The sequence below is a fragment of the Nelumbo lutea genome, chromosome 4 (assembly GCF_056320005.1).
Source record: "Nelumbo lutea isolate HS-2025 chromosome 4, American lotus-T2T, whole genome shotgun sequence".
Lineage (NCBI taxonomy): Eukaryota > Viridiplantae > Streptophyta > Magnoliopsida > Proteales > Nelumbonaceae > Nelumbo > Nelumbo lutea.
In genome coordinates this window covers 87,203,500-87,217,581 of record NC_142687.1, presented here as the reverse complement: position 1 = coordinate 87,217,581, position 14,082 = coordinate 87,203,500, and the positions used below count along the sequence as shown (strand labels likewise).

General features: G+C 38.3%; 1 protein-coding gene across 4 annotated transcripts in view; it reads right to left on the bottom strand.

The window, feature by feature from the left end:
- The window catches only part of LOC148861572 (mitochondrial thiamine diphosphate carrier 2-like), a 31,445-nt gene extending 18,776 nt beyond the window's left edge, over nt 1-12,669 (bottom strand). Inside the window, exons 1-3 of one of the 4 annotated variants that reach the window (XM_088986749.1) lie at nt 12,335-12,669; nt 11,883-12,033; nt 4,722-4,838 (exon numbers count right to left, since the gene is read on the bottom strand). In XM_088986749.1, coding sequence (XP_088842875.1) covers nt 4,722-4,838; nt 11,883-11,999 — 234 coding nt within the window. In that variant the 5' untranslated portion in view covers nt 12,000-12,033; nt 12,335-12,669. Of the gene's footprint in view, nt 1-4,721; nt 4,839-11,882; nt 12,105-12,252 lie in introns of all 4 variants that reach the window. The other 3 variants (XM_088986748.1, XM_088986751.1, XM_088986750.1) reach the window with 3 other exon arrangements.
- Between the last annotated feature and the right edge of the window lie 1,413 nt (nt 12,670-14,082).

Here is a 14,082-nt window from a genome sequence, read left to right as displayed (position 1 = left end):
CTGTGACAAAAAAGATCAAAAACCCTTTCCTAGAGGCCTACAACATAAGGGCAAGAGATTAGGAGGTGGTAACAGATTTCTCCACTTGCTTTGCAAAGGATACACCAGTTAGGGGAAAGACACAGAAAAGGGTCTTCTTTTTTGTGAAGTATCCAATGTAGTTGTTTTTCCATGAAAAAAATTCCTGACACAAGGGCTCAACCTTGGGAGAAATAGGTTAGACCATATTTATTTTACCTCTCTTCTTTGGCCAACTAAAGGTCGTAGAGTCAAAGAGGCTTCCAATCTGAAGAGGCATAATCCACCTGTGGCCAAAAAGATCAAAAACCCTTTCCCAAAGGCCTACAACATAAGGGCAAGAGATTGGGAGGTGGAAACAGATTTCTCCACTTGCTTTACAAATGGTACACCAATTAGGGGAAAGACACAGAAAAGGGTCTTCTTTTTTGTAAAGTATCCAATGTGTTTGTTTTTCCATGAAAAAATTCCCAACACAAGGCATCAACCTTGGGAGGAATAGGTTGGACCAAATTTATTTTATAGGGCATGGATAAAGGTTTGGGGCTGAGCACAAAGAAGAGAAGAAAGAGGTATAAGAGAGCAAACCCTTAGGGTGCAGAGTCCAAATACAACCATCTCAAAATTTTAGTTCATTTATTGTCCTCTCTTACATTCTTAGAAAAGACGATTTTAGAACTTTAACATATAAATGAACAAACCAAACAAAGAAAATATGCTTGAACAGATTCTGGAAATAAGATTCTAGAACCTGCTCTAGAAATGACACCTACCAAATCATGTGGAAAGGGACGGACTCTTTGATAAATTAATGAAAACCAATACAAAGAAAATATTTTCCATAAGACATTTTTTGAAAAAGTTATTAAGTAAAATTTATCAAAAGGCAAAAGATCATTTCTTTTTAATAGATAAAAAGAATTCATAGAAGAAAAATAAAAGTTGGACTGAAGCCCCTAAAAGTGGTTGGGAAGGGGACCAAACAGTGGTTATACTGACCTGGAAACATGTTTACTACAGAATGCAGATACTTGTGTTTGGTTAAAATTCTGCTCCAAAGAATCACTATTTGAAGAATGCGCTTTGAACCAAAATTGAGTATTTTTTGCATTAAAGTTCCAACAAAAAAAGGGAAGAAGAAGATAATAGGAACACCTTAAAGGCAAAACACAAGTTGATGATAAAAAAAAAAAAGGCAAAACACAAGTTGTATTCAATGTCCAAAGATGATTTATTACAAAGCTCGGCTTGCGGCTTGGATTATATAATGCCAAGAGAGAAGAAAAGGATTACAAACTTAACTAAGAACAGTCCGACGGGAGAACATGAAGGAGAAGGAGATGGAGTTCAAACAGTCTTCCACCTGGAGAAGATTTTTGAAGGGCTGAAGGCTGAAGGCTGAAGCAAAAAAATCTGCTCTTCGAGAAAACCAGGATGCAAGGTAAACCTTCATTGAAGATAAGGGAGATAAAGAAAGCTATAGTCATATTGGTAAGGTATGATGTAGTTGAATGGCTTCAAGATTGTTTGGATGGTGCACTTTCTGCCAACAGAAGTACAGAGTGGAGAAGTCTGAAGGAAGGGGATAAGAGGAGGTATACAGCAGAGAGAAGAAGCAACACCAAAGGCAGCTTTTGTGGCTGTGTTGGAAGTTTTTGGGGAAAGGAAGAAACAGTTGGTTTGTTTGCCTGAAGGAAAAAAGGTGCAATTTGGAGGGAGATTAGAAGCATCTTGGAGGAGTTCTTGAAAGCGCAGAAAGAAGAAGAAGTTCCAAAGATTTCTACAGAAGTAGTCGAGAACTTTGCTTCTGAGAAAGAAATGGGGGTAGTTGAGAGTTTTGCCCCTGAGAAAGAAAGTGGGGTCAGTTTGATAGTGAATGGCCTAGGTATTAGGAAGTTAACCTGCAGAGTAGAGAAGGATGAATGGGAAAAGAAATTAGTAGCGGTTGTGAAAACGCTACCAGAGGATTGGAGAAGGTTAGCAGAACACCTAATCAAAGTAATGAGATTGAAGGGTCCTGTCTTAATTACACCTTTTGAAGGTTAGCAGAAGACTGCAAAGCTGTGATAGACTTGCTGGAGGATGAAGTGGAAGTAAAAGCATTGAACTTCCTAGATAGCAAAGGAAAATGTCACAGTTATGAAATGGTCCCCTAGCTCAAACTCAAAGGACTTGGAGTTGATGGATGGAGTCACGGTCAGAATTGCTGGATTGCCTTTCCACCTATGGAAGAAAGAGGTTTTTGAGTCCATTGCTTCATTGTGTAAGGCCCAACTTGATGGTGTTTTCATATTAGACCTTCGGTCAGCAGCCATTAGACTGAGTGGTCAGGGAAATGCTTAGAAAAGAGAGACCAGATACAGTGCTGATCCAAGAATCAAAGCTGTCCAAAGTAGATAGGAGATGGGTGAGGAGTGTCTGGGCTTCTAGAGGACTAAGTTGGGCTTTTGCACAGTCTTGGGGGGCCTCAGGAGGAATTCTGACAATCTGGAAAAATGAAGAGTTGGACTGTTCTGAAGAACTAATTGGTAAATTCACAATTACAACAAAATTTAGGAGGAGAGAGGATGGGTTGGAATGGGCCTTAACAAATGTTTATGGTCCAAATTCTTACAGGGAAAGGGAGGAACTTTGGTAGGAGCTAGCAGCTATAAGGGGACTTTGGGAGGGTCCTTGGATTCTGGGTGGTGACTTTAATGTGATTAGATTTGTAACTGAAACAAACAACACCAACCATAGGATCACCTCAAGCATGAGAAAGTTCAACCATTTTGTAGACTCTTTTGAGTTAAGAGAGTTGCCAATGCTACAAGCTAATTTCACCTGGTCCAACTTTCAAGAAGAGCCCCTCTGCTATAAGTTAGACAGATTCCTTCTATCTTCTGATTGGGAGGAGGTTTGGAGAGGGTTGGTTGTCAAAGCTCTACCTAGACCTACGTCGGATCATTGCCCAATTAGGTTGTCACAAGAAAAGATTGGGAGGAGGTCAGTGCCCATTCAGATTTGAAAACGTGTGGTTGCTTCACCCGGAATTTAAAAGAAAAGTAAAAGAATGGTGGGATGAGGACCAAGTAGTTTTTAGATGGAAAGGTTACAGATTCTATAAGAAGCTATAAAATCTGAAAGCTAGGATCAAAGATTGGAATAAAGAGGCATTCGGTAGAGTTGAAGAAAAAAAGGGAGGCCATCTCATTATCAAAAGGATTTAAGATTTAGCCCTAGTGGAAGCAAGTGAAAGTATGAGGGCAGCAAAAAGGGAAGAGAGGTGGAAATTGAAACTCGAACATGAAGAAATCCTTAAAAGAAGAGACAAGCTGGAGATAGAAATCAAGATGCAAATGGTTGAAGGAAGAGAATGGTTATACAAGATATTTTCATAACATGGCAAATGGTAGGAAGAGGAAGAATTCCATAGCAAGTTTGGAATGGAATGGAGAAGTGCTAACTAGAGAAGAGGATATTGCAAAAGACCTAGTGGAGCATGTTAAATCTATCTTTGACAGCCCTAATAGTTTGAGAGAGTCTCTAGCTGATTTTGAGTGGCAGATTGGTGATAGAGAGTTGATGAATCCCTTGGAGAAACCTTTTGAGAGTCGGGAGATAAAAGCGACACTCTTCTCTTTGGATAGGAGACAACAGCCTTGGGTCTAGATGGTTTTACAATGGCCTTTTATCAAGATTGTTGGGATATTTTAGGGGAGGATTTGGTGGAGGTCTTCTCGGAATTCTTTGTAAGGGGAAAAATTAATTCGGGTGCAAATGCGACTTTTATAGCTTTGATCCCTAAGAAGGTGGATGCACGCCATCCTAAGGATTTTAGACCCATCAGCTTGATTGGGAGCATGTATAAGTTAATCTCTAAAGTTCTTGCTTTGAGGATCAAAAAAGTACACACATCTTTAATTCCACCAAATCAAGGGGCTTTTGTAGATGAAAGACAAATCATCAATCAAATCCTAATTGCCAATGAGTGTGTGGATTACAGGAAAAGATGAGGAGAAAATGGCTTGATTTGTAAACTTGATCTAGAAAAGGCCTATGACTTGGTAGATTGGGATTTCTTGTTAGATGTTTTGAGGAGCAGACGTTTTGGTGAGAGGTGGTGTAAGTGGATTAAAGGTTGTATTACTACATGCCACTACTCCATTTTGGTTAATGGAGTAGCTAGACTTCTTTCATGCTAAGAGAGGCCTCAGACAAAGAGACCCTTTGTCCCCCTTTCCTTTTACTCTGATAGTGGATGTTCTAAGTGTGATGATTTCCAGGGCTGACTCAAAAAATCTAATCAAAGGTTGGAGAATTGGGAGACATCAAGTGGTAGTCACACACTTACAAACAACTAAACAAGGGAGGAGTTGTTGTTCTGTTTAATGTAATAGAGAGAATAGGAAAAAAAGAAACCATTGCCTCTCTTCTTAAAACCTTTTGATCTTTTAAATTTCTAATAGTAAAACTTTAAAACAAAGTATAAATGATATATATAGTATATAATAGAATGTATTTACACAAATATTTACCAACATAGCAATATGAATGATATTATAATAAGGTGGGTGCCTTGTTGCTATAAGTCAGGGTGTCTAGCCAAGGCACCTGCTTGCCCAGTGATGTCTTGACAGCTATGAAGGAAATGAAGATAAATTAGAAAAGAAGTCAAGAGTTCCAGAAGGAAGGGAGGAGGATTATAAAGTTAGAACTATTACCGAAAAACCTTCCTCCCTAAAGATGTCCTTGGATGCTTGCAAGATACCTGTATACTTTGACGTCCTATACAGATCTTTCCGAAGCAAAGCCCATGAAGAAGTGGGCTCTAACTGAACCTGTCAACAAGTCATAAAAAAAATAATAAATGAATGAATCTATCAATAGGTATCAATATGGAATCACGGAGATACAGAATGCCCGTATTCATGATATAGAATTGTAGATCAGATCAAAACCAGTGAATCTTAAGGGAAGTCACCATAACAGCACCACTTCCCTATCAGAGCAGATAATTTTGAATCCAACTGCTTTCATAATTTTGAAAGTTGGGCAATTTCACAGTTTCACTTTCACATATTACAGACGAATTTAAGATAAAGCATCTAGGAAAAAACTGGAGCACCTATTCTTGTTGTCTTCTTTCATTCCTACTCTTTAATTGCATTATCTTCCACCAGTTTAGCAGTAAGCTGATGTATGGACAAAAAAAGTTTAGTCATAGTTCTTATTGCAGGTTTGCTAAAATCTTTCTAATGATGGGAACAGATTACTTCAAGCATTTCTTTTATGTCCATCATAGCATATAAAAAATTGACCTATTGATTAAAAAAAAACATAGAAAACTGACTTTCCAACATCTAGAGCAAAGATCTTGTTCAGATGAGTAGACAGGTCTGCACACTCTCTAGTATCTAGAAAGAGGGAACTATGGCTGCAATTTGGGTGGAATCAGGTTGAGCATTTAATAAAATTTGAATGGGCCCAGTCCAAGGGCCTGAGCCCAATGAACTGATGAAGTGTAAATTCTTCAAGTTGGGTACCTGATTCGCACCCCTAGAGAAAACTTTTATTGGAAAGTATCTCAATCAGATTAGTGCATTTGCTCAACAGTCTGGTCTCTATGCCGTGTTTGTGATGCATTTTGTTGAAGATTAATTAGTTTTATGATGTTTTTCTGAGTAGATGTTTTATGTTAGTTGTTAGATAGGAGATGAGGACCACAGTAGTTATGTGAGTCCAAATTTTATTATGTTTTCTGAGTGTTATATATGCTGCTTTATGTTTTGCCGCCCTATAAGGACATAGTTGTCTTTGTATTGTTCTATTATTTTAGTATAAATAATAAGTGAAGGGGGCGGCCAGGTTAATTGCTCTCGTTTCTTTCAACTTCTCTTCTTCTCCTTCTCTCTTCCTTCTCTCTTCAAGAAACTACTTTCTTCCATATTTTTTAATTCAGCAGATTTTTACTTGGTATCAGAGCATTGGCTAGGGTTTCTTGAAACATTTTCATGCAGCCCTAGATCAGCCGACTGCATGAAGTAGTAAAGGGCTGATTGATCTGCTATAGATTGCCCAGTTCTTGGAGTTTTTGGTGGGATCTACACATCAGAAAGGTGATCTACTATTCGGCATCAAAATCAGGAAGAACTAGAGTACAGGGAAGAGTCCCAAAAAAGTTGGACTCTTTGTTTTTTATCTGATCTTGGGCGCCCAGGTATTGTTAGTTTTCTTTTGATTTTTTGAAGAGGGCGGTTTGGTTTCTGAAATTTTCTAGGCCTTCCGAAGTGATTGATTCACTTTTCTCTCTGTTGGGAGGCATGGGGAGGAGAGAGATTTCCCTCCAGGTAGGGTTTTCTTCTTCCAGAAGGGTTGGTTTCTATGTGTGTGGTATTAAATTATTTTTTAAAAGTCTCCAATCTATTTTTTCTTACTGTTGAACTGTTTGAAGTAAAATGGAGAGTTGGAATACCAAGATGAAATCTACCGATACTGTGGGACTGGGTGTTGGAGGTAGTAGTGATATTTTTGGGTCTGGGATCATTACTACAGTAAAACTTGATGGTACAAATTATTTGGAGTGGGCACAATCAACTAAGATGGCTATTGGTGCCCGTGGAAAATTAGGGTATCTCACTAGGGAGGATAAGAAACCTAATACAGACTCTTCCCGATGGATGCAAGAGAATTACATGGTAATGTCCTGGCTGTGTAATTCTATGTTATCTCATATTGCAAAAAATTTCCTATGGGCTAATACTACTAAGGAGATTTGGGATGGAATGACTAAAACTTACTCTCAGAAGCAAAATGAAGCCAGAGCCTATTAGCTAAGAAATCAGGTGATAAGTATGAAACAAGGAGAAAAACCTCTTGTGTATTTCTCCATGCTGAAAACCCTATGGCAGGAAATAGATCACTTAGAAACTATGGTATGGGAAAGTGTAAATGATGCAGCAACTTATCACAAACTAGTAGAGAGGAATAGGGTTTTTGAGTTCTTGGTAGGGCTGAACCCTGAATTTGACATTGCTAGGCAGCATATTCTTTTTAGGGAGGTTGTGACACTCTCTCAGGCCTATGCTTTTGTCTCTGGAGAGAAGAGTGGGAGGAATGTAATGCTGAGATAGCCTGGGATTGACCAGTCGACTATGGTTGGTACAACAAAACCTAAGCCGAATGGAGACAGGGGGAGTAGTGAGACTAGAAGGGAAGATAAGAAGGACTTGGTGTGTGATTATTGCAAGAAGCCTAAACATACCAGGGACACTTGTTGGAAGCTTCATCCAAATCTTATGCCTGCTCGGATAAAAAACAAGAAGGGAAATACAAATGTAGCCACTACAGGAAACTCTTAAGCCCCTCTCTCCCAAACTGATTTGGAATTCATTACAGTAGCAACAATGAGAACAAAATTGGAGAGGTTTGGACAGCTTATGAAAAAAGATTCACCCAGCTCTAGCCTTCCAGATGGACAACAGAATGCGAGAGCCAACTACACCACTTCCTTTGCACATACAGGTAGTTCATATGCAACTGCAAATCTTGCATCCACTTCAGGTAAGGAGGGACCTCCCTAGATTATAGACTCAGGAGCATCTGAGCATATGACTAATGCCCCTACCATTTTCAGTTCCTATCAATTGTGCTCTAGTAGAGACAGAGTCTCTACAGCAAATGGTTCACATATGCCCATTGCTGGGAAGGGGATAGTTAGAGTGACCAATGATATAACTCTGTCTTTTGTTTTACATGTCCCTAGACTTCATACCAACCTACTGTCTGTTAGATCTTTGACAAAAACTTTGAATTATTCTGTGACCTTTCTTCCCGGTAATTGTGTTTTGCAGGATCTGGAGTCAAAGAAGATGATTGGGAGTGGTCGTGAGGTGAATGGAGTCTACCTTCTGGATGAGATTCTGAGACATCAGGGCCATCATGTTAGTAGTAGCAGTAGTAGTGGGTCAGAGTCAGTAAACCAGATTATGCTTTGGCACAATCGCATGGGACATCTTTCTTTTAGTTCTTTGAAATGTCTTTTCCCAAAGTTGTTTAAGTTTGTTCAATTATCTACTTTGGAGTGTGAGAGTTGTCAGTTAGGAAAGCATTGTAGACAGTCTTTTAAACAAAGTAATAAAAGAAGTACTTCTGCTTTTAACATTGTTCACACTGATGTATGGGGGCCATATCAAATCCCTTCCATGGGAGGTTCCGTTACTTTCTTTTGTTTGTGGATGATTATACACAATATTCTTGGATATATTTGATGAGATCACGGGATGAGGTTCCTAACTTAGTACGACAATTCCACCAAATGGTTCTCACACAATTTGGAGTGAGAACTAAGGTTTTTAGATCAGATAATACCAAAGATTGTTCTGATTACTTTCTTATAGGGTCTCTAAGTAATAAACCCAATTGACCTTATTATTAATCAGGTTTATTGGGTCTGACCTAATAAGACGTTATTATAATTGATAGCCCTTTAGCTTGATAATTTGACAATAGTTGTAGTGCAGACACAGAGGTAGGGCAAGAATCCTAGAGAAACAAACCACTTTTCTCTCATTTCCTCATCCAAGGCTATTTCATAATTTTTGTGTATTTTTGATTTTGGTACTTTTGAGTTTTTAAATTTATTTTCTAGTTTGTGACCATCTAAGAAATAGATTAGTCATTATATGCCTTTTGGTGTCATTAGATAGATAATTAAGTTATCTATATCCACCATGATCAAGATCTTGTAAACCCAATGTATTTTGACTTGCCAATCCTTATCGCATGCTTGTCACTTTATATGGCTCCATGGGGCTACACTATGGGGGGTAGTCTATCACCCAAACCCATAACCCGCCCAACCCTGGTGCAGGCGTGATTTGATCCCAAGCCTCCACTACAACCAGTTGATATGGCCTTTAGCCTTATCGTCTGTCCAGTTGGCACCTTGCTGCTTCAATTATATTTTGAACATCTTCATTCCACTGCTAGTTTCTTCATCACTTGGTCATTTTCCTTTAAATTCTCCTAAAATGTATTTTGCTACTTTTTTTATAAAGATGGTCATTTCAAGCCACATATCATTAGTCTCTTCATCTAAATTCTATGTTCCTTCTACTAATAATTTGCCTCTAATTGTACTAGCTTTTCTCCGTTTAGATTAGCCCACCCAATTCTTGGGCACCTATGTTCCACTCTATTTCCCTTTCTTGTTTTTAATACACACTTCTACCACCATTAATTTATGTTGTGTGCTTAAGTTTTCCCCTTGAATAGCTTAACTGTTCTATTAAATACTAATTATATAACAATGTTGTGTTTGAGATGTTGAAATTAATAATTTGCCATGATTTGAGAGAGAGAAATAATGTTATTAATAAAGAGAGAGAGAGAGAGTTGCTACTTTATTTATAAAAAAAAAGGAGAGTTGCTACTTATATGCTGGTCATACGGATACTTGGGATTGAATCCCGCCTACACTTGGGTTGGGGGATGGGCAACCCCCCATTGTGTAGCCCTTCAAAAAGAAATCAAAAGAAAGTTGCTACTTCTCACATTCTATGCATGTGGGTTGGTATATAAAACTAAGAAATTAACCTAGAATATAGTTTTATTTCCTTTGCAAATATCTATTGCCTAGGCAATGCTTATGCGACCAGGCACTCCCCTGTCACCTAGAATCACCTATATGCCTTGACAACTAGGATAGATGGAGCAGTGAATGATATTAAGATAATATAATCCCAATCAAAATAAAAAATTTGGAATCTTGAATCTCATAACTCTGTCAAAATGGAAAACCAGGGCAAAGTTATCTACACTCATTCTTTAAGGCCTCATTCATTTTCTAGGAAGTTGGTAGGTCCCATGGAAAAGAAATAAACCCATGTTTGTTTTCCGGTATTAGTGGGTCATATAGAAAATAATCTCATTTACCTGGGGAAGTAATACTCTCCTCAGACTTTGGTAAATTACTTACCCATATCGAATATCGCTAATACATGATGGGACAATATTGCCCCTTCAATAATGTTATTTTTTTGGATAAATCAGTCATTGTACACTTTTACTGGGGAATAAAAAGAACACTGATAAGTGATCTTATCTGGGTAAGTATTTCCCAAGAAACACTTGTGCAGATAAGTGCATTTACCCAAGCAAGTCATTTAACGAGAAGCAAGCGAGGCCTAATTGGTAACAAATTAGAAAGTTTTACTAAAAATACAAGAAGAGCATAAGCTTACAAGAGAAATTCCACCACAAGAGGAAAGGCTGGGCCTATATCCCCTCCACCCCCCTTCCAACCCAAGGTACAATGGAACCCAATAAGTCTACACAAGTCGAGCAAAACCCCAATGCAACTCAAACAAATGTGAGTTTATTGAACACTTCAAACACGATGGTTTTCATTGTAGAACTTTTATTTTCATAAGAATAAGATATGGTAATTATAGTCCTTCACATAGTTGTCAAGGCGACGCTTAGGTGGGCACCTAAGCAACAAGGTGCCCTTGGAGTCTCGCCTCACCTAATCGCCAAGCAGTTTTCTATAGCGTGTTATAACAAATTCTTATATTCTTAATTTTTTTAGGTTATAATTATAAAATAGACATTTTTAAACTAAAATTATTCATTTTGTGTGTTTATATACTAATTTCATTTTGTTATTTTCTTATTTGTTAGGATTTAATCAACACAAACATTGATAAATGCTGTATTGAACCCTCAAAGACTTCAAAACCTGAACCAATAAGTAAGAAAAAACATAAAATGTTTTCCAATCAACACGTTTCTTTTCTTCTTTTCCTATAACAGAAATAGGGGTCCAGCCCCTATATTTTTCAAATTTTCTTTTCTTTCTTCCTTTTCTTCTCATGAATATGTTGGAATATGTTGATTTTCTATGCTTTAACATTAAGTTTATACTTTTCTTATGAAAAATCTGGATATTTATAAAGGAAATATGACTATGGAACCTAGGGAACTACCCTAGGATACATGTTTTTACTTTAAAAAATCCATCGCCTAGACGACTAGGAACCCCCCTGTCGCCTAGCCTCACCTTGGCGCCTTGAAAACTATGGTCCTTCAAAATGGGAAAACAGACTACAAAATGAAAGATGTTCCATAAGATCTCACTCTAGATTTAAAACAATATCTCCCTCTTCTGCTCATAACTTGAACCCAGCAAACTTCTTTCCACATCTATTAGTGCACTATCTTATTGAACTATGAAAAAGTTTTATTGGATCCTTAGAAGGTTAAACACCATCATTGACAGGGCATTTTTTATATGACAATAACTTGATACTGGCTAGTGCTTCTGATTTGGTTGAGCTATCTGTTCATAATTTTTGTGTATCACCATACTCTTCTCATATACAGTTTTTCTACATAAATTATTATTAGTACACTTAACATCCCCTACCCCCCAATATGGTTGAATTTTCAATTAATATCAATTTATTGATGAATTCCCCCATTCTGCAATAAATTGTATCCACTTTTCAGAGCTAAAGGTTTTCTTCCAGAAGTATTATAAGATCATATTAAATTGTGAATGAGGCAATCATGAGGTAAATGGCCGTGAAACTGAAGGGAAATGGTTCCTTTGGTAAGAAAAGAAGAGAAACTTTTCTTTTAGGGGAATGATGTAGTTTCTGGACTAAGTTATAGGAAAAGACAATGTTCTATCTTCCACGTGGTAAACTTTGTTCTGAACTGCACTTTCCAATTTTTCAGCTCTTGCCTATGCTGCTGCTATTCTTTTCTTTCATTCCTTCTTGTCTCACTTTATTGGCAATATTAAAGCAAATTCCCAATTTATTGTGCATATGTATGAATAGAATAATGAAAGAGCACTTTAATCAATCAACATAACTTACCTGAAATCTAATCTTGATAACATCAAGCGGCGATGTTAACGTCCGGGAAATGCCGCCGGATATTGCACCCGCCGTGGCATCTATCAACGCCCGTTTGAGCTGACTCGGCTCTTCCATCAACCGAAAACCAAACCAGATGAGCTAAAACCTACTTCCCATATCAAAAGCAGAGCCGCCAAAGAACGGTCTCGAATCAACAATTTAAATCAACGAAACGAAAACCTAACTTTGTTCCAAAAGAAAACAAAAATAAAAAACACAACAACAACATGACCCAAATTCACGCCGTTAAGGACAAACGAACAGGAACTAATAACGGTCAAGAATCCGGAATATTTGTAAAAACGAGAATTAGGGTTCCACGAGATACTCATGAATCGTGAAGGGCTACTGAAGAGTGAAGATCGGTGACGGTGAGATGTTGATAAAGGAAAGTGAGAGCAACCATGTACCCTAAAAAACGCGCAATGATCGAAGGAAATACATGATCCGCCATTAAGGTGAGCAGAGAATCTTTACTTGCCGCCTTGAACGCCGACGAGAAAGAACCCCGACCGAGTTGGATGTGTTTAGAGTGAGAGGGGGAAAATAATAAAAAAAAACGCCGGGAAAATGAAGAAACGGTGACCGTTTAAAGAGAAGCAAAGGTGAAAGGACTACTCTTCTCTGTCTGACGCTCTCTCTTTGCTTTATCTCAACGTTGTCTGCTAACGGCTTGTTTGGATCACTTCTTACATTCTTACCCAAAAAATTCGGCCGCGTTTGACAAGTCTTTCCGCGCGGGCTTGAATTCTGGGCATTTTCTGTTTGGTAATAAAAATATTATCCGGAAAAAACTCCACCTCGTAAAAAATGCTAATAGTCTGAATTTGGGCTTTTGTAAGAAACTTTAAGTGAAGTTTTTACAGCTTTTTAGTGCCCGATCACACTTGGGAAAATGGGTTATCTTTCCACAAAAACCTATTTGAATGTGCAAGTGAAACCTACCAATAGAATATAGGGCCCACTTTAGAAAAATGTGTGTAGGATTCATCTTAAAAAATGTATCAATCCACATACATGTCCACACATGGACTCACATGCATATCCAATGGTATGTCAAGCCCACTTTATAAAATGTACATAGGACCCATGTACATATCCACACATGAACTCTACATACATGTCCACCAATGATATGCGGGGTCCATCTTGAAAAAATGTATGTATCCCCAACTTACATATCCACCAATAGTATACGAGACCAACCTGAAAATTACATATGAACCCCACATACGAGTCCACACATAGACCCCACATGCATATCCATCAATGATACATCAGGCCCACGTTGTAAAATGTATGTGGGCCTCACATACATATCCAACAATGGTATGAAATCCACTTTGAAAAATGTATATAAGCCCTATATACATACATCTAACTGAACTAAGACGAAGAAGGAGAGGAAGATGATATAATTCCTGCAGGGAGAGAGGGAGGTGCCAGAGATGAGCACCATCATTTCCCAATTCTGGAAATTTTGCTAGCGGCGTTAAAGAAGTCTTTGGTGACATGTAGCATGGAAAGGGAGGATATTAGCTGGCCTACCAATGTCAGGCATGTCTCCCACCTTACCTTCGATCGCTACAATGGCTTTCTAGGTTTGCCCGTTGAGTTCGAGACTGATGTCCCTTCCAGGGTCCCCAGCGCCTGGTTTCACTCTCATACTCTGTTTGTGCCTCTATTTGTTTGCTTCTTATGCTCAAACTCTGCGTCTTCTCTTTACACAAATCCTAAAGCTATAACTGCAGTGATAAACATTCCATGCTTTTGGTTTATTGTTTTGTCATATTCCAGTAGTTTTTGCCAAAATATTTCCAAACTATGTAATTTCTCTTTTCCTTCTGGTACAGTTGTCAGTCTCGTTTCGTCTGTGTTCGCAGGGAGACTTCGTATCATCGCCGGTGAAATCGCTGTTCACCAGAGAAAGCACTACAATCGATGGAGGGCGCTAAGGTTTAGTAGGGGCTTAGCGGGAAACAACAAGAAATTAAAAATAAGACTTGCGGAGGAGGAATACTCGGTGGTGGGGTGGCGGTTAATGGAATGGCTCCTAACGACAATTAAGGCTCCCACTTTCGTCAGGCAATGAGGAGCAGATCCGGACTCATAAAAAATATATCAACCAAAGAATTTTTGGTTTAATCAACCAAAGTTC